Genomic DNA, 26,658 nt, shown 5'->3' on the forward strand with positions numbered 1-26,658 from the left:
GCAACAAATTCTCATGAATGTGATGCAAAATACCTCCATTAGCAATGGATAAAAAATACACCAAAATAGGTCCTAACAAATGAACAACACCAGAATAACACAATAACCTACAACTAACAAAAGCACTTCACCAACAAGTAATCATATTTTCCAAACCTTAAAAATCTCATATGACTTCTTTGTGCATTTAGGATTTTCTGGGTTGAGATTTGGGGAGAAAACCTCATCACTCATATCACTCCTTCCATTACTTGTGCTTTACTTTGTAGAAGAAAAAATCACTCATTCCAATGTCATCTCTCATATCCAAGGACAAGCTCATCTCTATATGATCCATGAAGAGGATAAGCTCACCCCCATCTTCATCTTTGTCAAGCATGCATGTTGATTCCAGCTTCAGGTTGATGAAGAAAATTGCCCCTTTACTTGCTTTTTGGATGAATGTTTGGGTTTGTGGATGTGTTTATGGGTTTTTAATTGTGGTTGGGTATGAATTCGTTTTAATTTTATTATGTGTTTTCTTTCACTTTCATTTTAGTCCTTGGTTATGTAAACTTAATGAGAATTCCTATGTCATAGTCTAACTGGTCAACTATTAGTACACACCGTTAAAAACAAAAGGTATAAACTTTTGAGTTAACTTCGGGGACCATTTTGACTAACGAAACTTCGATTCAAGGACTTTTAAAATATTTTTCTTGATTCAGGGACTACTATGACAACGAGTAACATTTTATGGGACAAAAGTGATTGTTTACTCTGATTTTAAGCATTAGTCCACATTGGACCACTTGTTACTAATCCACCGTAATATTAACCCTAAATAGATCCTACCAATTATACATTTTACTAATAAGTGTGTATTATTATAAAATGGGTCAAAAAAATAGTATAAGTACTTAGTTGTGTTTTGTTCCAACAAAATTACCTATTAGGCACTAATGCTTAAAAAATAGACAACCACCATTCTTAGCTTTAAGAAATACAAATCCCTATTAGAGTAATTTAAATGAGCTCACATAAGAGTAATTTACATGAAAAATAATTAATGAAAAAAAAGGGTAATATCACTACTACTAAGAGAGTCTCCAATAAAAATATCTAAGAGAGTTTCATAGACTAATAATACGGTACCTTAACTTTTTATCATTGGAGTTCCATGACGTGGCACAGAGAGTATCAAAATTGATGATACTGATACCTTAAATAAGGTACTGTATCATCAATTTAATGTTATTTTTATTTTTATTTTTGGTGTATAAATTCAATTTAATAGCTTTCATATATGTTAAAACATTACCCTTTGGTATCACCATTAGAGTAAAATATGTATAAGTTGTATAAATATTAAATGGCATTATAGGGATCACTTGTTATTAATGTATGATACACAAAGTGGTATTATCATTGAAAATGATCTAAATACTAATTCTCACTTAGAGTAACTACAATAAAAGAGGAAATATTAATGAAAAAAGGAAAATATTAAACAGTGCCCCGGGGCACTGGGCACTGGTTAAGGATATCAGGAAATTTTATCTTGGAAATTATGAATTCAATACCTTAAAAATGTAAAAAGTTATTATCTCTCATCATTAATTTTGTTATTTCTTTCTTTTTTTAGTATGCTTAACTAGTGCCCCGGATTCCCTGTTTAGTATGACCCATGAAAAAATATTATACTCCATCTAGTCAAAAACAAAATGGGGATATTAGTTTGTCCCTCCGATTTCAAAAGAAAGGATCAAGCCCAAGCATTCTTAACAGTAGCTTCGAATTTGAACACTCTAGGAGAGTGCTGAACCAAAACCAATCATTTCAAGCATCTACCAGTCAAGGTATTCTCAGATATCAACTAAAAATCACAACATACTAAAGAACACGTGAATCAAGGGAACAATGTTCAAGTATTTACAATTCAAAATAAATTCTTTAGTCAACTACAGTATGTATTAACAGCATTAACAGTAATAATCCAGTACAAACGTCTAGAAACAGGGGTAACCAGGAAGCCACAGAAATATTTATTACCAGATAAGAAATTGTTTTCAAAAACCACCCACCACCCCACAGAAAACTAGTATGTACCAAGGAATACAAGGATTTCAACTATCAGCAGCTCTGAAAATAGTGAGCAGAGACAGGAAAAGGTTGATGATGTCCAAATACAACGAGACAGAAGCCCAAATGAACTCGTCGTAGGAGTATCTCTTGATCAGGTTATCTGTATCATATAGGATGTAGCCACAGAATATAATTGCTGCCAAGCAACCATAGATCATTGTAGATAGCTTGCCCAATGGAAAGAAAACCTGCAGACAGAAACACATTATGAGAATTCAATCAAAACTATTAAATGGTGAAATAATACCCTTGAAGTTTGAAGATCATAATACCTGGATCAGCCCAAAGACCATAAGAACTAGGATAGCACCGAACAAGAAGGGGCCAAGGAAGTTGAAATCATAGCCTCTACTTGCAGCCCAAAATGTGTAAAGAGTCAACGCGATCACCACCACAGCAGTCAATATAACAGCTTCCAGAATTACTTTCTCTGTATACAATCCCAATTTTGATTAGAAAAAATGCACTCCACATAAAAGTAGTCAATGCTCAATGATAAATAAAATGCAACAAGAGCAAACCACAAGCCAAAATAGCAAGGCAGCAAATTCCTAACCCCAAATTACAAATCGGTTTTTATTTCACTAAATAACACAATTTGTAGCTATACAAACACTGCCGTATCACCAAAAGAACGAAATCTCCTATCACCAATCTAAATGAAAGGAATGAACTAACCACCAAAATTAAAAAAGTAACCATGGAAAATAATGTTGTTTTGAAAGTTGATCACTTCAACCCATTAACACAAGCATTGGTCTTTGAATACTCACAACCTACAACATGTCCCTAAATTTCTAATTCTAGTTCTAGTTAGAATAATTCCGATTCCTAATTAGAGTAACTAGTAAAAGTGTAAAACCCTAAGCAGTCCAAAATCAAGTTCCAAGTTCAAGCAATTAAACAAAATAACCTTAAATTATTACAGATTGACCAATCAATCCCAAATTGAAAACAATATGGAAAACACAATCATCTCAATCTGAACAACAATAACAAACAAAGGAATGAATAGCAAGAGAACAAAAACAGAAATGAAGTTAATAGAATCTTACCGCTAGTGAAAGCACAACTCAATCCAATAACAAAGGAAAGAGAAAGAGTGAAAATCGCTAGGAGAATGTAATTAACAGGATGCTTCTGATAATAAGAGTAAAGAGGGCACAACGCTGCAATTCATTCACATACAAAAATCAACAATAGTTAGTTAGAGAAAAAAACTCAACACAAAGAAAGTTCTAGAATCCAAATCAATTAGGGATAAAAGAAAACGCACTGATAAAAGGGACAAAGATGAGAACGATGTAAAGAGCCAATCCAGCGCCGGTAGTAGCGAAGAAGACGGAAATGGGACGAACGGTGACAACGACGGCGCCGACAGCGATGGTGGCGAGTAACTGGATGGCGATGATGACGTAGACTTTCCGGATGAAAGACCACCGGAGTTCGGGGCTTTCGAGCATCATCGGATAAAGAGGCCTTGCGCCGCCGCTCTCCAAATCGGTTTTTCCGTATAGTTGATAATTCCTCATCTTTGAGTTGTTTGTTTTTCCGGTGAAGTTTCTTGACTGAGAAAGTGAGGGAAAATGGAAGGAAAGTGTGAGAAAATGGTTTTAGGGATTTTGGATCTGTTGTTTTGTTTGCGTGTGGCAAGATTAAACGAAATTGTTTTTGCGGGAGTTTATAATAAATAATTAACCGCCATGTGGTTTATGTCGTGGGATTAATTAATTAAGCCAAATGCTAAATAGTGCCCTCGGGGCACTCTTTAAGCCCTTAAATAGTAAGTTTTTTATAGAATTTTTATGGAAATGCGTAAAGTCAACGCATTGAAAATTGAAATGTTTAATTTTTTGAATAAAAATTTCTTTTAATGGAATGCTTAAAGAGTGCCCCGGGGGCACTCGTTAGCAAGACCCATTAATTAATTATTGATTAACTATAATTATTACTATTTTTTGTTAATTAATTAAAAGAAGTTAAAAGAAACTTCGCGTCTTCGCGATACATACCTTACTTACGCGAACGGTTGGAAATTTCTAGATTCCTCCAACGGCGATTAAAAGACTTTGACTAAATGACGAATTTTGTGCACCGTCGGTGTAAAATTATTTTACACATAAGGAGTGTTACCAACACACTCTTTAACAAACACACTCTCTTATATTGGTTAAAATTTATATGGGTCTCATAAAAGTTATATGAGTCCACATTTTTTTTATGGGACCATGTGAATTTCAACCAATAAAAGAGAGTGTGTTAGAGTGTGTTTGTGAAAGAGTGTATTGCTAGCACTCCTCTTTTACACATATATCTAATGATGCGTTGTCACATCATTTAATGAATGTGATACATCATGTATTTTTAAATAGAATTTAATTTATATGCACCGTCAGTGTAAAATTATTTTACACATTCGTCCAATAATATATCAACACATCATGTATGGTATTTAAAAATATATGATGTGTCATGTTCATAAAAATGATGTGGCAAGACATTATTAAATGCATCTGTAAAGAATCTTTACACTAACGGTGCACAGCAATTAAACTCATAAATTAAATTTTTTATATATAAAAATTTGGTTTTTATTTCTTTAGTACGAGTAGTATTATTGAGGCCAGCACCAGCACCCGCTAGAATAAGTAAGAATATGCCAAAGTGGGTTCCGTGGCCCACTCATGTTTCTTTTTAAATTATAAGAGCATCTCCGAGTATCATGTAGAGTATCATATGTTAATAATATGTTAATAACTCGTATATTAATTTTTGGGTCTTGTTAACATGTGTCTTTAGGGCACATATTAAGATATACTAAAAAATAAGGGACTGGACAGGACAACTGTAGTTGTACTGTGTTTGATTGTAAAACTGTTTCAGGAACTGGACAAACTGGGAGGCAATAGACAGGACAAAAACAGAATTTTTTGTCCCTCACTAAATCACAGCACAACTCTTTGTCCGCAGTACAAGTTGTCTAAAATGCCAAAATACCATTTTATTAACAAAATATCGTATAAGACAAAAAAATGTTCAATATCTCAAAAGTTTGTTCTGTGTTGTTCTGTCATATGTTGTGTTGTTCTGTCTTGTACTGGTCTGTCTAGTACTTACCCTTTAACAAATCAAACACACGTTTCAAAAGTCAAAATGCACAAATTAGCATTTAATAATTTCTATTTTTGCTTCCTTAACATGTGCCTTAAGGGCACAAGTTAACCTTCTCCTTAGGGTCCGTTTGATTCGCTAAAAAATAAGGGACTGGACAGGACAACTGTAGTTGTACTCTGTTTGATTGTAAAACTGTTTCAGGAACTGGACAAACTGGGAAGCAATGGACAGGACAAAAACAGAATTTTTTGTACCTCACTAAACCACAGCACAACTTTTTGTCCGCAGTACAAGTTGTCTAAAATGCCAAAATACCATTTTATTAACAAAATATCGTATAAGACAAAAAAATGTTCAATATCCCAAAAGTTTGTTTTGTACTGTTCTGTCATGTGTTGTGCTGTTCTGTCTTGTACTGTTCTGTTCAGTACTTACCCTTTAACAAATCAAACACACCCTTAATTTTTTATCATTGTAATTCAATGATGTGACATATAAAGTATCAAAATTGAAGAGATCAATTTATTATCATTAATTTCAGTTAAAAAAATAAATATAAAGTGATCATTTGCTAATAATGTATGATACCCAAATGATATCACCATTGTAGCAAAATTGTATGAATTGCATAAGTATACATGACATTTTATGGACCACTTATTAGTAATGTATGATATTCAAAGTGGTATCACCATAGGAGATGCTCTGAAGAAAATCAAAATGAGATGTTCCTCTAACAACCGATATGGATGTCTAATTGATTTCGTGTGCATTTATTTTTAGGGTTAATCTTGTGGTCCTCTAGTTTTTAAAGGAAGGGAGATTTGTAAATTTAAACTTGACCGAAAATTAAGTAAAATCTAATTAAAAAGTAGGAGTAATTTATTTAAGAATTAAAACCAAGTTATTTTGGACAAATTATTCTTTGATGAAATTCTTTAGTTATGTGAATTTAATTACTTCCTGTAGCTTTCATATGAAATGAATGATCTAACCAAGTAGTTTTTTTAATATATTTTAATTTTTGGCCTATCAAAACACATATGTCATACGTAGAGAAAAGACACAGTTTTGTTTTGGTCAATGTTTTCTACTTAGATAAAAGACTTGCAATGTCATTTTCGGGTTTCCATTGTTGCATAAATGGAAGGGAAGAGAGTGAGGATGTTTCTTGCATGGTGTCTCGTTTTAAAACCTACACTTATATGCTCACGAATGAAAAAACATAATACGGGGAGCCATTGAGAGTGATTGACATTTGTTTATGGTGTTGGAGGAGTCATTGAAGGTGGTTGAGCAATTGGTATAAGTATTCATGTCATGAGTCGGACCTAAAATCATCATGATGGTTTGGTTCGTGTTACTCTTGATTCAAGTGAGGTTGGGAGTAATAGTAAGTATTTCAAAATCATATATAAAGGGCCTTATATTTCGGCGCAAAGAAGGGGCTGATTTTGGACGCAAAGCTATTAAAGAGACTTCACAAAGCTCCTATCTTCATTATGACGAGTATACCTCATAGTTGCCACCTTACATTTTCTCGAGCATTGAAATAGGCTCTTTATTAGGTGGTTATTGAGTGAGTTATGTAGGCGTTTGGGTTCAGTTGTTACTTCTTCCTTATTTCACATTACATGTGTTGAGTAGTCATGGACAAGCGAGTCTATTATGGAAGAGATTATTTTGAGGAGGAAGACAAAAAGATGGACATAATAGAACCGTGTAGCAGCATCAAATGTATTTTCAATTATCACATCCACATAGACCTGACAATAGTATATATGTCATATTGTTCTAGTTGTTTTTAAGATAGATTGTAGAAATTGTTATTGTTTACATATAACAAGCGAAGATGTTGAAAATATAAGTTAAAATTTTGTTTTGGGATTAAATATCATTACCAAGGTTGTTAGAACCGGACCGGTCATCGAACCGGCGAGCTCACCGGTTTAAGGTTTAATTGGTCGGACCGGGTCGAACCGTTTTTAATTAAATATATATTTTAATTAATATATAAATAAAAATATATGAATAATTGTTCAATATTTCATAATTTCATACATTAAAAAGATAAAATATCACAAGTCAAAATAAAATAAAATTTATAATTCAAACCAAATGAAAAACAGATGAAAAACAAAAACCTTTCCTATTCCTACGACGTCGTTGTTTTGTTTCAGATTTTTTTAAAAAAAAAAAAAAGTTAAAACAACGTCGTCTTGCCCTGTTTTTTTTTTTTTAAAAAAAAAATATCTGCAAAATCGCTTGAACCGCCCCGGCCAGTTCGTCCTGGTTCGACCTCGGTTCACGTGTTTTTTTGCCGGTCGGTTTCCTATCCATTTTTTGCTCAAAACTGAACCGTTTTCATGACTGGTTCACGGTCTGACCGATCGGTCCGGTCCGGTTTTGATAACCTTCATCATTACTAATCACTTATGCATCAATGTGGTCGATTGTATAATTAACCTTATGTCTAGCAATCAAAGTTTACAAATGGATTTATTTGAGTTAAGTAAAAAGTCTTTCTCAAGCACTTTCTAAATCAAAATATCATTTTCATGGTTTAGAACCAAAAAAGCATTAAACATGAGAATAATCATAAACATATTGAAACTTATTTCATATATTACTAGCTAACTCGCATATTTACTTCAAGATCAAAGTCAACTAACTTAATCTCAACGCAAAGAGGAAGTTTGCTGCAAATAGTCATGGTAACTAAAACAAAGAAGAAATAAAGAAGAGAGATATATAATACTTAGAATCAAGCTATGGTAGAAAATCTCCTTCTCCACCCCCTCCTCCATTCTCTCTCTATATATATACACATGTACATACACAGAATTTCATAAAGAAATACATAGATATTTTAACTGAAGTTTAAAAATTATCATTTATAATATAAAAAAGGTGAGTCAAACAGTATCTAAAACTTCTATTATTTATAGCTTTATGATTAAAATAAGTTCTACACCTAAAAAAAAGGTGGCCAAACAGTACTTAAAACTTGTTCGACAAATTATTTAAGTGGCAAAATCTCTTCCTACATTCACTACCATTGTTTTTTTTTCTTCAGTTATGAACTTATGATGATTGAAATTTTATTTTATTTTTTCTTTTTACGGCATTTTATTTTTTTAAATAACATAATAACTAGAAATTTCACCTTTAAGGTAAATAAGTGCAATGATCAGGATTCGAATCCCGACATCCTACATATATATAATGCAATTTCTTATCAATCGAGCTAAGCTCACGATTTTTTTTATTTTTTTTTTTTACTTTCGGATTTTCAATTAATCAACCCAACTTCTGTTTTGATCAAATTTTATTATTTTTTATGTTCCTGTGAGGTCCACTTCCAACAAATAGTGGCTGCAACTTCTATGGTGTCCAACACACCAACAGAAAGAAATTTACTTTCCCTTTCACCAAACAGAAGAAAGTAGAATTTTGTTAAAGTTCAAAATTTTGAGTTAGATCCATCTTTCATCTTCAAACCCTTCATTTGTTTCTGCAGATTCAACTCACAACTCACAACTCAAACTCTCTCTCTCTCTCTCTGCTGATCTGATGAACCAGCTAAGTGCTACTACAATTTATGAGTAGTCAAAATTAATTTTCTTCAATTTTTCATTTCATGGTCAAAACTTTAATACCCATTTGACACTTTTCTGGATATTCCGTATTTGATGGTAAACAAAAGATACTAGAATACAAGCATTAAATGCTTTTCTATATCTGAACAATAGAAATCTTGACTCAGATTTTGTCAATTGGGACAACAACAAGTCAACAACAACCCATTAATCTTATTTTTCATTTTTTTTACTTCAGGGTATAAAAAAGACAGTAATTTTGATATTGATTGTTTTTATTTAGTAATAAAAACAGTTTTTATTTAGTAATAAAAACAATCAATATGACAAAAAGTTTTGTTTTTTCTTTCTGGGGTTAGGGTATTTTTGAGTTTGGGGGTAGTAGTGGAATGTGAACAGTAGGTAGAAGCTGCTTCTATATTTTCCTTTGCCCCCCAATTTGTAAAGATTTGATTTTGAAGAATAGGGTGTTGCTGTAGTGGAGATCTGGGATTTTTTTCGTGTATTATGCCCTATGAGGACTTTTTTCGCTGCAGAATCGTCGAAAGACGAGCACTCAAGTTCTCTTAATCCACAATCATGGCTTCAAGTTGAAAGAGGGAAGCTTCCCAAATTATCATCACAGTCCTCTTCTGCATCAATGTAAGTTTTTTTGAATTTTTTCCGATTCAATTTTAATTTTAAAGTTTAATTTTTAGCTAATTTACTGAATTAAGTCGTTTGATTTGATGTTTATTACTATAGAGAATCTCTGATCAAGGTCCAACAGCCGCCTGTGTTACCATTCTTTAAACCTGTTGATTATGTGGAAATTTTAGCTCAAATCCATGAAGAACTCGAGTCTTGTTCTTCGCAGGAACAGTCAAATCTGTTTATGTTTCAATATCAGGTCTTTAAAGGCCTTGGAGATGTTAAACTGATGCAAAGAAGTCTCCGAGAAGCATGGCGGAGGGCAAGTACCGTTCATGAGAAGATTGTATTTGGGGCATGGTTGAAGTATGAGAAGCAAGGGGAAGAGTTAATTGCTGATTTGTTGACAGGTAAACGTCAAAACGAATATGGTCCTATCGATGTGGAATCTCATATTCCTTCTGATGTAAAGGTAAGTTCCCAGGAGAGAGTTTTGATGAATGGGAACAATACTTCACAATATGTTGTTTTTACAATTGGAGATGAGAAGATTGTATGTGATAGACAAAAGTTTTCTGAACTCTCTACGCCGTTTCGTGCAATGCTAAATGGTGAATTTTGGGAATCGTTTTCGGAGGCTATAGATTTGTCTGAAAACAATATCTCTCCTTCGGGTATGAGGGCAATAAGTTATTTCAGTATGACCGGTAGTTTAATTGAACAAATCTCTCCGAAGCTTTTGTTGGAGATATTAGTTTTCGCCAACAAGTATTGTTGTGATAGATTAAAAGACGCTTGTGATAGAAGACTTGCATCCTTAGTTACTTCCAAAGAAGATGCTGTCGAACTCATGGAATATGCTCTTGATGAAAATACAGCTGTCCTTGCAGCTTCTTGTTTGCAAAAGCTTTTACGTGATCTTCCTCATTGCTTAAGTGATAATCGGGTGGTGGATTTATTTCTTCATGCCAATAAGCAACAATTGGAAGTTATGGTTGGGCCAGGTTTATTTGCGCTTTTCTGTTTCTTAAGCGAAGTTTCTATGAACCTTAATTCTAGTTCAGACACAACAGCTCGTTTTCTGGAAAGGTTAGCTGATTTCGCTGAAGACAACAAGCAGAGACTGTTGGCGTTTCACCGATTGGGATGCGTAAGACTCTTGCGGAAAGAATACGATGAAGCTCGTTGTCTTTTTGAGAGAGCTGTAAAAGCAGGTCATATTTATTCTGTTGCTGGTTTAGCTCGAATCGACTCTATAAAAGGCGATGAGAATTTATCTTATGAGAAGATCAGTTCAGTCATTTCTCCTGTCACTCGACTCGGGTGGATGTACCAAGAAAGATCACTATATTGTGATGGTGATTTGAGGTGGAAAGACCTTGAGAAAGCAACTGAACTTGACCCTACTCTTGTATATCCCTACATGTACAGGGCAGCATCTTTAATGAGGACAGAGAATTCTCAAGGTGCACTGGCTGAAATTAATCGGATTCTTGGCTTCAAGCTTTCGTTAGAATGCTTGGAACTACGATTTTTTATCTACCTGGCTCTCGAGGACTACAAAGCAGCCCTTCGTGATGTTCAAGCAATTCTTACTCTATGTCCACACTATAGAATGTTTGAGGGACGCGTAGCTGCATCTCAGCTCCGCACTCTTGTGCTTGAGCATGTTGAACATTTGACAACGGCAGATTGTTGGGCACAATTATATGACTGTTGGTCTGCTGTTGATGATATTGAGTCTTTATCTGTTATTTATCAGATGCTTGAGCCTGACGCGGCAAAAGGTGTTCTATACTTCAGGCAGTCACTGCTTCTCCTCAGGTATGATATGAATGTGCAGTAACTGTTAATACTTGTCAAAATTCTTGAATTATACTTAACTCCATCCACTATTGAACCTTAGGGAATATGTTGTAATTGGTTTTTCATGCATACACATATTCAATCATAGAGTAAGTATCACAAGTTCATAACTAAAAGGATTGGTAAAAAAAAAATAGCTATTTTTCTATCTTCTTGTTATCTTGTACATGTACCGCTCAAATTGAAGGGAGAATTTTATCATACAGCTGTAAGACTGGCGATATTGTATGGGACATAGTGTTGGGCCAGTGGCGGAACTGGGGGAGGGCTGAGGTGGGCCACGGCTCTCCACCAAAATATAGGAAATTACGATAATACCCTTGGTTTTCATGAAATTACATATTTATAATACTATATATATGAATGAAAACAAAAAGAAACCAACGTAAAGCGTTAGCTCAGCGGTTAGAAGTTTAAGCTTGTATAGTATTCATGAGGTGAAGGTCATGTGTTTGAAACATGCCTTCTTTTGTTTTGCTTCTGGTTCCGCCACTGTGTTGGGCAGTAAAAAATCAACACGAGAATAAGATAAGCATAGCAGATATAAGAATGTTGTGTTGGATGTGTGGTAAGACTAGACTACGTAGGATTAGGAATGACAACAGTTGACAACACTTGAGAGAGAGTAGAAGTAGCATCTATCGTAGAAAAGATGGTGGAAACTCGGCTTCGGTGGTTTGGGCATGTGGAGAGATGACCTATGGATTTTTTAGTAAGGAGAGAGTATCAAATGAATGGTCATCAAATCGCAAGAGGCAGGGGAAGACCTAGAAAAACTATTAAGAAAAAACTAGAGATTAATGAGTTGGACAAAGAGATGATATATGACAGAACATTATGGCGTCAATCGCTTGATCCATGTAGGAAAACTACTTAGTGGGATAAGGCTTAGTTGTTATTGTTGTTATTATGTACATGTAGAATTCTTTGTTCACTTGAAAGTTACTATATCTCTGTCAAATGTCAATCAAAACAACCACACGGAGGAAAGATCCACAACATAAATTTTTCGTTTGAGGTCCAAGCTTTTACCTCTTATAGAAGTGATCTGGAAATACATATTCATCTGCTTATGATCCTTATGTATTTTAATACTGAAAAGAATCTAACATTTATATGATTTAGGCTAAATTGTCCTGAGGCAGCTATGAGGAGTTTACAGTTAGCTTGGCAACATGCATCAAGTGAGCACGAACGACTTGTATATGAGGGGTGGATCTTGTATGATACTGGTCATTATGAGGAAGGGCTCCAAAAAGCTGAAGAGTCTATTTGTATTAAAAGGTCTTTTGAGGCCTTTTTCCTAAAGGCATATGCATTGGCCGACTCTGGTCTAGGTTCAATATGTTCTTCAACTGTTATTTCACTTCTCGAAGATGCCTTGAAGTGTCCTTCTGATAATCTGCGCAAAGGTCAGGTACGGTTTTTTCTATTGTACCACCTTCTGGAAATATTGACCACACAGGTTAAGTGCAAACTTACATTTGTAAAATGAAACCGATTTTACCTATTTTGGAAATTAATTAGAAGTTATTGGTAACTTGGTAACTTTGTAAAAGTTCTGATGATGTGACCTTAGGAGTTCTAATGTGTTTAGACTCTAGGTGACACAATTATGTATTAACTTAAGAGTTTTGGTATTATTTTGTTGCATTTAATCTACCAGGCCTTGAACAATCTTGGAAGTGTTTTTGTTGATCATGGGAAACTGGACCAAGCAGCTGATTGCTATATCAAAGCCCTTAAAATCCATCACACTCGAGCCCATCAGGGTTTAGCGCGTGTTCATTTTCTAAAAAATGACAAGACTGCGGCTTACAAGGAAATGACCAAACTTATTGAGAAAGCAAAAAACAACGCGTCGGCGTATGAGAAGAGGTCTGAGTACGGTGATCGTGATCTTACAAAGGCAGATCTGGAGATGGTTACTAGACTAGATCCACTTCGCGTGTATCCTTATAGATATCGAGCCGCAGGTTGATATTTTTATGTACTCATTTGTAATTTTATTTTGTGGCTAGTACTTGACAATATTTATATGGTGAATTTGATTGCAGTTTTGATGGACAACCATAGAGAACAAGAAGCCATTGCTGAGCTATCTAGAGCAATTGCATTTAAAGCTGATTTGCACCTCTTACATCTACGCGCAGCGTTCCATGAACACAAAGGGGATGTCCTAAGTGCGCTAAGAGACTGTCGTGCTGCACTCTCGGTGGACCCAAACCACCAAGAAATGTTGGAACTTCACACTCGTGTTAATAGCCATGAACCGTGAGTTGAGTTTGCATGCTATATGAAAAATGAAGACGACAACATTTGTACACTCATCAGCCGTCATGAAAATTAAATTTGTAAATGCAAAGTATAGCTATGAACTGAATGATTAGAGCCGATGTATACTCTGTTGTATGCCATGATATCATTTTCCTTTCTAAAAAGGGGGATGCCAAATTTTGTAATTTATATTCTTGCTATAAGGTGATGTGATGAGAAAACCAGATATATCTGGCTTATCCTCAACACCGATACATGTATTTTGTATTTTATCCTTTGAAGTTTTATATACATCCCCTTGAGTTTATTCTCAATCTTGCATCTCAGAAGTATTCCACAAAACAACATTCTTTCATGCATACCAAACTAACTTTTTTAATGTCAACCAATTGATGGTAGCTGAAGGCATTACAGTGAGAACCGTTGACAAGTCTAAATTTGAATCATCTGAACTATAAAAAAAGCTTAAATCATCTGAACTCAAAAAGAAAAAATAACTAGTTATTGATTTTGAAGTATATACTTCACTTTTGAAGAGCCAAAATTAGAACTTTAATTATTTAACTCGTTGATTATTTATGCAGCATGACCTAATACAAATAATTTATAATTAGTTTATTTTTTATGACCGTCATACCTATTATGTTTTCCAGATTTTAATAAACATTGGATTGGATGGGATCAGCTTTCAAGCGAGTTACAGACAATAATTTCTGAATAGGCTGTAATATGACAGAACAAAAAGAAATCAAATGAGATGAATCATATAATTAACCCCACAAGTCATTAAAACTAAGGATAGCGATCTCTTATTATTTATCTCAAGCGAACAAAAAATAAGCAAGAAAAAAATGTATTTTTTGTTCCAGTTTATCATTTATCATATACAGGTAAAATCAGCCATGCTTACTAAAATTCAGTGAATTTTTTTCTTTTATAATTTTTGAAAGGGAGAACAAAACATAAATTCAAAAAGGTTTGCAAAGCCTGTCATTTGTTGATTTTGCTCCCGTTCTTTGCTACAATACACAGCTTTTCTATATTTCATGTCGAAATCAATATATAATACAAAGCATGCAATGCTCATCTGGTCCTATTAGGTCTCTAGATTTTGACAGTCCTTTTCTTCTTTTTGCAGTGTAGTTTATTGTGCATTTCGCACAAAAATATGCATCTGTTCAGTGGGACCCATTCAGTGATAAAAGAGCTGGGTGTATAACCATAGTTATCCATTACGATATAAGCTTGAAATCATTTACTGTACCATCTTCACCAATTAGAAAATTTTGAATCCTCTGGTATGAATATCTCAGTTCAAGACACCGGTTGCTTCCTCCTGTAAAATTATCACCTTGGTGGAGGTTGGAAATAGGGATGCCGAAGTGCCTCGTCAACACTTGGCCGATCCTCCTAGAAAACATAAAGAAACATTTATTAGATACAGCACTACCCGACTAAAGCAGTTGTTGACCAGCAGATTGACAAGAATGAATATGGAGTGTTTTCTTTTCTTTCGGGGAATAGAACGAATGTGATAAATTGAGAATCAGCTCATTAGTCAGAACCAAAATAAAGGTTCTGTTGAAGTTGAAGTTTACACACAGAAGTAAAATAAATGAGCAGCCTGTGTAACGAACTAAACATAAGCTCCTATTATTACTAAGATCATAGTGTTTAATTCAGATCCACACAGAGCAATCAAACTTTAATGCTAAGACAAGGATGGAAAATAGTTTAGATAGTTTAGGACCATAAAAATTACAATAAACGGTAATCAGGAAACTTACTGGGTCCCATAGTAGCAGACGGCGCACCAACCGTAAAGCCCAGATGTTTGAAAAACTGCAAGACTAACAAAAATGTTAGGAAAAGAAAACAATTGCTTCATAGGAGAGAAGTAGATATATTTCATAGCACGATAAAAGCATAAAAAGTTAGCCAGCTAACCCTATTTTAAGAGGATCTCTAGCCTTAATTTGTCTAGAAAAGAATTCTTCAGAGCATTTCCAGGATGCAGGCGAAACACCAACCTATAATGACAGAGATGAAAACTTCATTAGGCAATATGTTCTAGTAAGAAAGTTGGAAGGCAGAGTGTTTCCAACAACTAAAGCTTGTCTGTGAACCAATGAGATGACTTGGCTAGCGTTCCAAAGTTGGCTTTGTGAGAAGCAACAATTTGTTTCCTTTGTCAAGGTTAGTGACCCCACAGCGTATGAACCATTGGAATGGACTAATCTAGAAAATGACAGTCAACTTCAAGTCCATCATCCTCAAAGAAATGAAATCCAAGGTTTTGGTCCATGTTGTTTTTGACTAGAATGAAAAAATATTTTTCTAAATGGGTATCTGAATAAATTGAATTCTCGGTGAAAATCGGGGACAAGTTCAGCCTAGAGGAATCAATAAAACCAATTCATTTATAACATCACAGCAAAACATTTGCCATCATAAAAGTAAAAGATGCCAATCAATGTTATGCATTAAGACAAGAAAAAGTTTAAACAAATAATTAGTTTTTGACTACGGTCATGAACCAGAGACTATACTGCCAGTTAATAAGGTCAACTATGGTCATGAACCAGAGACTATACTGCCAGTTAAGAAGGTCAACTTACTTGATTCACTTTGTGATACTTTTTTGAGTTGCCAGAAACCCCAGGGATTAAGATGCACAATTCCATGAAAGATCTAAGTCTGCCAGCCATGTTAAAATAGGTAATAGTTATAATATACAGATTCTAGAGATTCCAATATGCAATTCTTCACAACGAACCAACATTGAGCTGCAAATTCAGTTTTGAGGTTACAACTAAAAACAACCAGCAAACAATTTTCCTTAGAAAGCATCTCAAGAAACAAAGAAAAAAGTGCATTCATTTTGAATTTGCCACAACACATGAACTAATCTTGTCTGTCTTTCTGGTTTGAAGAGAAAAAATTGTCAGAGAGGGTCATAAAAAGTTTCTGGTATTAAAGAAGGTTATGTTTACAGCCTTGTAAAAGGCACAATTACCTGTGTGCCAGCTCCTTCACACCCTCATTCCAGCCCTCAAGATGCCGGTCCAAAAGAGCACGTGTTAAAGCATTTATCTGGAAAATATTTGGTGTCCCCAAGACCATTTCTAACATCACAACACCAACACTCCACATGTCATACCTGTAATAGCAGAAAGATTGCTTAAAATTTGCGGGTAATACTGTCTAAAATCTAAATCCACCAAATAATCAAGCAAAATCTTTAAAAATAAATGAAATACAAGATGCTTAAGTCAGCAAAACATGACATACTTCAAAGTTGAGCTTGTTGGCCCTTGATACCACGTAGCATTTAGCAAAGCTTCAGGAGGTGTGTACTCGTAAGTTTGTTCAGCTCTAAAATAACATAAAGAATGTGTTTATCACAAGCACATATAAATAAATTAAATAAGTAAATAATAGTATTTAGACTGAGCAATAAGGGTCTTCAGATACCTAGAAGGCCCAGTAGAAGCATATAAGTGCTTTATTGTGAATTCATCGATTCCACTTCCAAAGTCAATAATGCGCCTACAAGAAACAGAAAAAGGACATCGAACTCATCAGGAAAAACAGTAAAATTTGCGCACACACAGATATAGACATGCAAATAATTGGTTAAAATAAAAGAAGGATACTAAAATACAACTAAGATACTTCACTGTACATTTTGGTGGAAAAATTATTAACTTTTGTTGGAGTATCTTTCAAGCATCTCCCTGACTCTGGATCTTCAAAGCATATCACCATATTCTCTTGAAAAATAAAATAGCTCAAGTCAATTGCATTTTACAACGAAACAAGTTCTTTCAATTGAACATTACATTATAATAAAAAGAAAATTCAAATATTGTGTTCATCTAGAAATCTACACACATAAATCCCTTAGGCGCCACAAACTACCCCAATTTCTTACCGGGTTTAATGTCTCTGTGTGTGATATTGCGGTCGTGACAAGACTTGAGTGCCAATAACTGAGCAAATAAAAAGAGAGGATTAGTAAAAATATAATAGTACAAATTCTACAATGACCCCTGTGAAATTTCATGAGTATATTCTGAGAAATAGAAGATTTCCCACCAACGGTTATCATATTAGGGGTGTTCGCAAACCGGTTTTGAGGTAAAAATTTATCCGATCCAAAGATTCAACTAGCATTTGGTTTGGATTGTTTCCTTAGAAAATCCAATCTGATTAAGTGTGGTTTGGAATAGATCAGTCGATTCAATTTTTACATACATGTATTGATATATCTATATTGCACCAGAAAACATAGTACAAGCTAAATAACATCAACATGTAATTATTAATTACTGAAAATAAACAATACAAAATACTACATTATATTACATTAAACTAATAAGTATTATTAAAAAAAACCAGCAACTGATATTTGATCGGACCTGATCAGATTTCAAAAAGAGTTCCAAAAAGCATTCACTGAATATGGGCAAAATCAATTTTGTTCAGTTTCACGTCTGTTTTTGGAATTGTTTTATAGTTTTGTTTTGAATCGGTTTGGATGTGAACACCTCTAAACAATATGAATACAATTTTTTACAAATAAGAAAAAAGTGGAATATATTCAAATATCAAACTCCCAAAACTCTCTTAATAATTTAATATACTTGAGTAATGAATGTTATCCACAAAATCAGTGTTGACTGAAAAATTAGAAAGAAAATTGGGACAAATTTAAGATTCATATTTTTATATAGATACCTGGTTGCATGGCATGCTAACCTGTTTCTAATGTTAACCATAAACTGATGGCATGAAAAGAAAAGACGTAAAAGTTTATGATATACAAAATCACAGACAGAAAAGGTGCATATAAAGCAGTTAATATGTAAAAGCTTGATGTAATGTGCTAAAATGCTGGGCATTGTTCTTGCTCTAATATTGCAAATGTATTTTCAAGGACCAACTCTTCTAAAAGCTTAACTAGCAAAGGCATATAAAAGGCTTTGTATCTAACATGTGCCTTAACAAAGAACCTTTGGGCCTGAAATACCAAAAGGTAACACCCTAACTTAGATAAGATGTAAACAATGAAAATATTTCAAACATTTTTATGCAACAATACATAACCAATTTGATGCTATATAGATTTTTCCTAATTCTAGGACTCCGACTGTGATCCGGTAGAACAAATTCCTTATACATTAGACGGCTGACAAGCAACCCAGTATACTCTTCAGCTTTCCAATGTTAACTGATTACCTGGAAAGCATGGAACCCTAAGGCCCATCTTACCTTATACTTAAAATTACGTCAATTTTGAAGAATAGGGTAGCAAGGATTAAACATTAACTATTTGGATGGAGGCTCTGAAACCATGTCAAAAGACCACGTCTCTTAGAAGCTAAAGCTATTATTACACAAGGACTCATAAAAGGTTTATAGTTAACAATTATCCTTTTATTTTTCAGTATCTATGTATGTTCCCTTTGAAAGAAATTTACTATTTCACATTCCTTGGGTGGGAACAATGGTCACTTGTTTAAAACCATGTTATTAAATAATATGTTGAAATTTGGGGAATTTACGTGAAAGAATGGGAGAAAATAATAAGGAACAATAAAATATTATTGATAATGATGTCAATAACCCTAATTACAATATTTACATTATCAAATAGTATGATACTACCTTACCTTGGTATTTATAACCAAGTGAATAAATTTAAATCTAAACTAAATCCCTTTATTATAGGGCTAAGAATAAACAAACCAAATCGAGATATTTTCTCAACAAATAATATTATAATATTTTCTATTCTAACACTCCCCCTCAAGCTAAAGCTTACTAAGCTTTAAGCTTGTTACAAAATTAAACCTGAAAATAAATTAAATCCATTGATAGCAAGCCAACGAAGAGCAGCAACCAAAGAAGCAGTAGAGGAGCGGCTGAAGAGATGAATCCATATAAAATTAAGTAAAAATACCCGTGGATTGAAATATCACAAACGGGGGCCCACGGATAAAAGAATCACAAACGGGTATCGGGATTAAAGGTAACGGGGACCCGCGGATTAAAGAATCACAAACGGGTAACTGTGGTTAAAGGTAACGGAACCCGCGGATTAAAGAATCACAAACGGGTAACGGGATTAAAGGTAACGGGGACCCGCGGATTAAAGAATCACAAACGGGTAACAGGATTAAAGGTAACTGGGACCCGCAGATTAAAGAATCACAAACGGGTAACGGGATTAAAGGTAACGGGGACCCGCGGATTAAAGAATCACAACGGGTAACAAAATAAAAAGAAATTTCAATGACGGCTAGGGTTTATATGAAAAAAAGGTTAAGTAAAGCATATATGAACAAAAAGGTAAGTAAAACGAAGAATAATCGAGAGTTAAATCTCGGGGAAAATTGCAGCGGAATTATGTTTCAAGGTGGATACCATGGCTCTGATACCATGTTGAAATTTGGGGAATTTACGTGAAAGAATGGGAGAAAATAATAAGGAACAATAAAATATTATTGATAATGATGTCAATAACCCTAATTACAATATTTACATTATTTACATTATCAAATAGTATGATACTACCTTACCTTGGTATTTATAACCAAGTGAATAAATTTAAATCTAAACTAAATCCCTTTATTATAGGGCTAAGAATAAACAAACCAAATCGAGATATTTTCTCAACAAATAATATTATAATATTTTCTATTCTAACATAATACAAATAAAAATAATTACAGTATTGATAAAAACATGCATCTTAATTTTGATGAATCCTTTCTAGGGGAGAAAAGTTGTGTGTTGTTGTAGGTTTCAAAGTACATGTTATATATTAGTGAACTACACGGATAAAAAAAATTACCCCTTACATACATACATTGAAGACATACCAGTTGCCAGATAAGCTTGCGCATTTCCTCTTGCCCTTCTTCCGTCGTTTTCAACCAACGCCACCACTTTGACGGGCGCAGTATCCGAACCTGTTTCACTTGCTCAAGTCTTTCTTTCTCGGCAGTACTATTTGCATCTTCTCCAGTATATAAAAGCTTTGACAATGACACTCCCTCATAGCTGAATACAAGCCATATTTCATTGGACCGAGACTCAAAAGATTCCACATATCTTGCAATATGGTTCAAACCTTCTTCATATATGGCTCCTTCCAGTCGAAATTTGTTTTGAAAGGAATACTCGGAACCATTTAAGAAAATTTCTCCAAAATATTTTTCCCTCAGCCCACTTAAGTACACAGCAGACCCTTTCTCTACCTGTTCAGTACAATTAAGAGTTATTTGTATGACCTGCTTACATATGTATACTTAAAGATACAGTTCTTACTGAACACAAAACTTCCTCTAGGAAGTCTAAGTAGAAAAGATAAAGAGCATATTAAGGATAAGTGTAGCTTATACTCTCTGCTATGTTCTAGCTTTATGCTTTCTGTAGATAGCTTTGTGTTGTTCTGTATGCTGTGGACTCGGGCCTTGGACCTCATTAGACAAGATTGCAGCTTACTTAGGTGTTACTATAGAAGATTCTACTAGTGAGATTCTGTTATTATCAGAATCTAACAGTTGCAACAGTGTTCAACAATTTGTTACTGTTTATCTCCCCCCACTCCCGTGTATTCAGTTCGGTTAGTTAATTCAGATTTCAATTTTGGAAGAGAGACACTGCAAATTTTCCCACTCATCATCCTTCACATTTTATTCATTTCTTGGCTTATGATTCTTAACAAACACCCCCTTTCTTTGAATGGGTCAATTTAAGATAGAAATTTGAAAGGATCAAAGGACAGAAGTTCAATGGATGGGACATAAGACCAGTTCCAGTACGAATAAGAAACAAGCTGAGGGATGGAAAAATGGGAAAGCAGGAAAGAACAACGGATACAATATTTTCTAGAAATGTTTATATAGATGAAAAACATATTAAGTCTCTAATTAAAGAATGTTTCTGTTATTGCATGTTAATTATGTTGATGTAAAAAATAGGTTTATACTACTTTCTGACAAAACACAATGCATTATGACACCTAAAGAGATCCTCATAAATAAAACCATTAAAAACAGTCCTGCTTCACTCAAATGTATTACCATTATACGTTTCAAAATGTACATGGTGTAGTTAGAAGGACCATCCTGACACTCAGGATTACTTGAGCTGCCCATGCCCATTTCTGCAGTAATATTACCTTGATTACAATTCCAATGGAAAGCCAACCATACTTCTCCATATGATCCACGACCAAAACTCCTCCTTAAGACATACCTACACACCAAAATGCATATTGGCTCACTTGTTGGGCTAAAGGTATACACTTATAAGCAACAAATATGCAGGGGGAAAAAACCGCACATACAACAACACCTAATGGCAGTAACTGTACAGGCCATTCATATACAGCACACTAAAGGAGATATCAGAGCTGTATGGACTTAAAAAGACAACTTTTGCTCAAAATACTACCCATGTCTTTTACTAGCAACCATATATCAGCTTATAGATGTATCACTGCATAGGAATTCAAAGCAGATAAATTTACCTTGAATCAGGCATCGAATAATCAGAAGACTCATTATCTGAACCAGCATCAATTAAAGGAATTGATTCAAGAAGACCAATAAAACTGGCAAAGCCTTCAGGGTTTATGCATTGGTCTTTGGCTTGATTGATAGTTGAACTCAGGTGAAAGCAAAAGTTTTGGTCATTGTACAAAATTACAGGGCCATCTACTGCTAAAAAAGGAATCAACCAAAGTATATATGATTGTCAAGAGATAACTTAAATTCAACCAAAAACAAATGTAAGATAAGCACAGTAAATCAAGAAAAACCTAAAAACTCCATAAAGATTACATAATGAGATAGCATCGCATCTTTGCTTACCAGCTTGTTGGTGAAGGGCATCTGGTAGAGGCTGGGGTAGTTCATACAAATAGTCTTCCCGGTCATCTTTTTTGGGAGGCCACTTAGAATCCACTGAATCATCAAGATTTTCAGATAAATAAAAACATCCAAAATCACCATGTTTCACTTCAACCTATCATAAAAGGAAACCAAAAAGGATTTATTCGTTAATTTTGACCAGAGGGATGCCTGTTTCAAAGTCCAATGAATTACTTTATGATATCAAAAGAGTGTATAGTGAAGGATGAAAATTTATTTTTGCGGACACACATAAAGATACCAAATTCCCAAAATTTGAAAATTAACACCTGTATCTCAGTGCAAGGAAACTTCAAAAGAAAACAACTGCTTTATGATAATAGATGTAACTTATTTCAACCAAAAATGCTAATAAATCAGCCAAAAAATACATCTCATCACATGGAATGTGAAAAACTGAGAAATTAGTAATCAAATTATGTGCATAGAAAAACTTAGTTGTCTAGTCTCAAATAATAATACAACTTTTTTGCCCACAATACATGCACCCCACCACCAAACAAAATGCTGTCATAATACAAGTTTTATGCTAAAATTGACAGAATACAATTAGTCTGCTCATTATCAATGCATTCCTTAACTTCATCGGAATATTAAATTTATGAGATAAACAAAATAAGGAAGAAAACAGTAATAATAAATCTAATGGCTTACAGCCATACCAATATTCGCTTAAACTTGGTATCTAGCAAATGAGGGTGCTCCAGGTGCAATAGATCAGAGGTGATATCATTAGCTGAGTAAGTTCCAGATAATAAGTTAGTTGGTAGGAATCAATAGGAAAAACATGAGCCTAAAAAGGGAACAACCAAATTAAATAACTTTGGTAATCATTTAAGTTTCTGGCAGAGCATATATACCTTTGAAAATTTGTTTTTTTTTTTCATCGAAATTAAACATCAGATAAGGAATTGTTACACACAAATGCATGGCAAATGTATCATCTAGAAAAGATAAACTTTGTAAAACTGTCTATAAGTAGAATGAGCACATATAGCATGCCTATTATATATAATATATCTCCTTGCTATTGCATGTCACTCAGAGATCAGGGTCGTCGTATCTGCATTAATTTCCTGTTAAATGACCAAAAAAATGGACCTAACCTTGTTGATATTACCATATACATTCAATTCATTATGTATAAACTGATATGCTAATATTAACAACCATCATAGGGAGGAAATCTTTACGCAGAGTCTGGAACTCTAGATATGAAGTTCATTGTTTAAACCCATGAAACATACCTGAGCTTCTGTAAGCTGATTCCTGCAGCCCAAATAATGGGAAGCCTGCGTCCTCATTTTCAGTATAGCTTCTTCTAAGTGAGTTCGCAGAAGATTTAGCAGATTCCAGAGGAACAACAACTGCTGCCATATTGTCCATACTGCCCTTTTTTAAGGCAGTATTAATAATAAAATCCGCTAATGAATAGGAAGATGAAGAGGTGCACTCTGATCTCATGTCACTAAAACGGTGTACTTCCCACAACAAATCACAGACATCTTGCACACTCAACTTCTCAAAGACTCCATCAGATGCAGCCACCAAGTAACTATCATTTGCAGTTAGAGGTTGCCAATCAGTCACTTCTGGTACAGATATAACTCCATAACTGTTGAAAGTTCATTATAAGAAATGTGTTACAATTTCAACACATAGTGTAAAGAAAAACCAGTCAGCCTGATATTTTAAATTGTTAGCCCCACACGCGTTAGTGCTTCGATTTTGAAGCCTGACATTTCCTTCCCTACCTTTTTGCAATTTAATTTTAAGACAAGTGTGGGAGTTGGTTTAAATTTACATGTCAAAATGAAGTGCCTTGCACGTGACAGAAGGCTGCAGGTACACTTGATAAGTTGATATAAGCTTGGAGTTTAGGAAAATAATTTCCATCGAACCTACCTTTTAAAGAACACATCACCAATAGCCCGTGTAATAGCTAACTGACCATTTACGCGAGGTACACCACCCCAATTTAGAACTTGACCACCAGCAGCTTCCACCCGAGTTTTTTCATCCTCTCTGTCTGGATGATGATCGCTAGTCAATTCCTTCACTGCAAAATGAGTGAACCCATTGGAAGATGCTAATCTGTACTTTTCACGATTCCACACAGAAACAGAACCATCACGCTCTGTCTGCCTATACAGCTTTAATAAAGAGGCTACAAACAAAATATTAAAATTAACAACCTTATAGTTATGTTTCCTTTAAATAAAGAGTATGCTGGCCACCTTATAATAACCCTACATAATATAATATTTATATATTCAGACAAAAGTTTGGTAATATACATATCCTTATAATAACCTTACATAATATACATATCCTAATAATGCCATGATAAACTTATATCTTTAACAATGAAAGTTTGGTTATATTTCATAATCTTTCTCACCTTTAGCCTCCTTAGGAGACTGAAAATTTTCAGAGCAAATGAAAGCCTTAGAGTCTCCAATATTGGCAACCAAAATTTTATCATCTGCAACCAATACAATTGTTGCTGTAGATCCTGAATGAAGGTTATTTCTAGAGGCTTCCTTCATAGTTCAATTGAAAGATGTTAATACAAGAACACACACAAAAATGTATCAAATAAAAAAAAATTGTAAAAGTGAACAAAAAGTCAAACTTACCTCAGAAAACTTCGCATCAATATCATTGATTGCTCTCAACAATGCTTCCTTCAAAATTTCCAAGTGAAAAGAATCATCAAAATTAGCAGAAAATGTATTCTGCAACCTGGAAAAGTATTTCATTTTTAGTTGAGATATAGACATACAAATGTGAGAAACAAAGTGAATGTAAACATAAATGCTCTTTGAAACACTTTTTTTTTTTGCTTTTAGTATTAACACTCTAGTTCCCAGGGGAAGGGGACCCCGGTAATCCAGAGTTCGGTCGTGAGGTAAGTAAAGTCTGGCCAAGAATTGTTTCCACTAGGAATCGAATCTGGATTCTCCCGATCAATTCGTCCTAGGGGAAACTCATTAACCACTTGAACCAATTACTTGGTTCTTTGAAACACTTAGTACAGTTTTAAACCGATAAAATAACTCCAAATACGAACTAAATAGCAAAATAGATATTCAAAAGTTATCCACACAAATATCCTCACGTACCAAAATTAGGCATTTCTAACTGACACGCTCATTATTAATTCATAAAAAGAAAGCACTAACATGTCACTTTAACATTCACAGCTCTAGGTAAAACCAAATACGTTTAATCAACAATACTTCAATTGCAAAAGCACCTTTCAGAATGCAGGTCATGCCATTCCCAACCTAAAATCTCTTTCCATCTATGCAGTATATTTACATGATCATGATCACTCCTATAAAGCAATGTTCCTGTCGAAGCTTCGAATATAAAAGAATACGTAGCATCAAGAAGAAAATAAGTATGCAGAACAAAATACTCCATCAAAAGTTTCGACGCCATCTCACTAGCTTCTGCACCGTTATGACCATCGAAAACCGCCACAATTCCAACCACAACATCCTTGATCCCCATCGAACCTAATCCAGCACCATAAACAGATAAAACTATAATCGAAGAGGTTCTAGAACACGAAACAGAATAAAGAATTTCGAACAGTTTACCTGGAAATGGAATGCGAACATCGAGAACACAGAGAGTGCGATCCTCTTGTGATTTTCTTCGACCTTGGAGTTTTGCGGATTGGCAACGCGTGGTTGATTGAGGATGAGAATTATAATCGAAGAGGTTCCAGCGAGGGCATTTTGGGGATTTGAACACCGCCGGAGCGCCGCCGTTTTTGTAAACGGTTAAGCATGTGGGTGATTCGCTGTGAGCGAAAGGGATTGTTGTTGTTGAAAGAAGAAACCCTAACGCGAAGAATAGGTTTTGTGATGAAATGTTTCTAATCATTTCTGGTAATTGAGAGAGAATTTGAGATGAGAAATTGAAAAGTGAGGAATGGTTTTCATTGTAGTGAAACTGCACACACTCAAGTGCCGCGTTTCTTTTTCATTTCCGTTATGATAGTTTCCCGATTGCGCCAAAGCTGCTGATAGTGCGCAGTAGTTTAGTTTTTTTTATTCTTAATAATTGTAATTTTGACCCTAAATATTATG

The 26,658-nt window shown here is 34.4% G+C and overlaps 3 protein-coding genes across 9 annotated transcripts; 1 reads left to right on the top strand and 2 right to left on the bottom strand.

The window, feature by feature from the left end:
- Positions 1–1,849: 1,849 nt before the first annotated feature.
- LOC123902832 (protein LIFEGUARD 4-like) lies at positions 1,850–3,804 on the bottom strand. Its single transcript, XM_045952635.1, has 4 exons — positions 3,401–3,804; positions 3,180–3,293; positions 2,397–2,554; positions 1,850–2,312 (listed from the first exon to the last, which is right to left on the bottom strand). The coding sequence occupies exons 1-4, from the start codon at positions 3,654–3,656 to the stop codon at positions 2,106–2,108; spliced, it is 735 nt and encodes a 244-aa protein (XP_045808591.1). The 5' UTR covers positions 3,657–3,804; the 3' UTR covers positions 1,850–2,105.
- Positions 3,805–8,487: 4,683 nt separating this feature from the next.
- On the top strand, positions 8,488–13,924 carry LOC123902674 (ETO1-like protein 1). The gene is made up of 5 exons (XM_045952459.1): positions 8,488–9,479; positions 9,582–11,291; positions 12,459–12,750; positions 13,000–13,309; positions 13,391–13,924. Exons 1-5 carry the CDS (start codon positions 9,352–9,354, stop codon positions 13,609–13,611), a joined length of 2,661 nt encoding a protein of 886 aa, XP_045808415.1. The 5' UTR covers positions 8,488–9,351; the 3' UTR covers positions 13,612–13,924.
- A 601-nt stretch (positions 13,925–14,525) lies between these two features.
- On the bottom strand, positions 14,526–26,627 carry LOC123906994 (probable inactive protein kinase At3g63330). Of its 7 annotated transcripts, none has more exons than XM_045957066.1 (20): positions 26,164–26,627; positions 25,815–26,079; positions 25,195–25,300; positions 24,957–25,098; positions 24,461–24,614; positions 23,803–24,170; positions 23,218–23,291; positions 22,496–22,649; positions 22,153–22,345; positions 21,704–21,878; positions 20,498–20,875; positions 17,545–17,602; positions 17,296–17,383; positions 17,085–17,159; positions 16,902–16,985; positions 16,627–16,770; positions 16,229–16,307; positions 15,558–15,640; positions 15,398–15,452; positions 14,526–15,020 (listed from the first exon to the last, which is right to left on the bottom strand). In XM_045957066.1, the coding sequence occupies exons 1-20, from the start codon at positions 26,450–26,452 to the stop codon at positions 14,958–14,960; spliced, it is 3,027 nt and encodes a 1,008-aa protein (XP_045813022.1). In that variant the 5' UTR covers positions 26,453–26,627; the 3' UTR covers positions 14,526–14,957. The 7 variants fall into 7 exon arrangements, 5 of the variants coding, with proteins under 5 accessions (XP_045813022.1, XP_045813015.1, XP_045813005.1 ...); XM_045957059.1 differs by having other exon boundaries at positions 22,153–22,342; positions 24,461–24,722; positions 26,164–26,611; XM_045957049.1 differs by having other exon boundaries at positions 24,461–24,722; positions 26,164–26,585.
- Positions 26,628–26,658: the final 31 nt, after the last annotated feature.

The sequence above is a fragment of the Trifolium pratense genome, linkage group LG1, assembly GCF_020283565.1.
Source record: "Trifolium pratense cultivar HEN17-A07 linkage group LG1, ARS_RC_1.1, whole genome shotgun sequence".
Classification (NCBI taxonomy): domain Eukaryota; kingdom Viridiplantae; phylum Streptophyta; class Magnoliopsida; order Fabales; family Fabaceae; genus Trifolium; species Trifolium pratense.

Bases quoted from the DNA above. Each gene is read 5' to 3' on its own strand.
- LOC123902832 (XM_045952635.1), bottom strand. From the start codon at position 3,656: ATGAGGAATTATCAACTATACGGAAAAACCGATTTGGAGAGCGGCGGC. The intron at 2,555-3,179 runs GTAAGATTCTAT...GATTGTATACAG, and splicing joins GAGTTGTGCTTTCACTAGCG to AGAAAGTAATTCTGGAAGCT. The intron at 2,313-2,396 runs GTATTATGATCT...TTCTGTCTGCAG, and splicing joins TGGTCTTTGGGCTGATCCAG to GTTTTCTTTCCATTGGGCAA.
- LOC123902674 (XM_045952459.1), top strand. From the start codon at position 9,352: ATGAGGACTTTTTTCGCTGCAGAATCGTCGAAAGACGAGCACTCAAGT. The intron at 9,480-9,581 runs GTAAGTTTTTTT...TTATTACTATAG, and splicing joins CAGTCCTCTTCTGCATCAAT to AGAATCTCTGATCAAGGTCC. The intron at 11,292-12,458 runs GTATGATATGAA...TATATGATTTAG, and splicing joins CAGTCACTGCTTCTCCTCAG to GCTAAATTGTCCTGAGGCAG.
- LOC123906994 (XM_045957049.1), bottom strand. From the start codon at position 26,452: ATGATTAGAAACATTTCATCACAAAACCTATTCTTCGCGTTAGGGTTT. The intron at 16,986-17,084 runs GTATCTGAAGAC...ATGTTATTTTAG, and splicing joins GCTTCTACTGGGCCTTCTAG to AGCTGAACAAACTTACGAGT. The intron at 15,641-16,228 runs GTAAGTTGACCT...CTGTCATTATAG, and splicing joins AGTATCACAAAGTGAATCAA to GTTGGTGTTTCGCCTGCATC.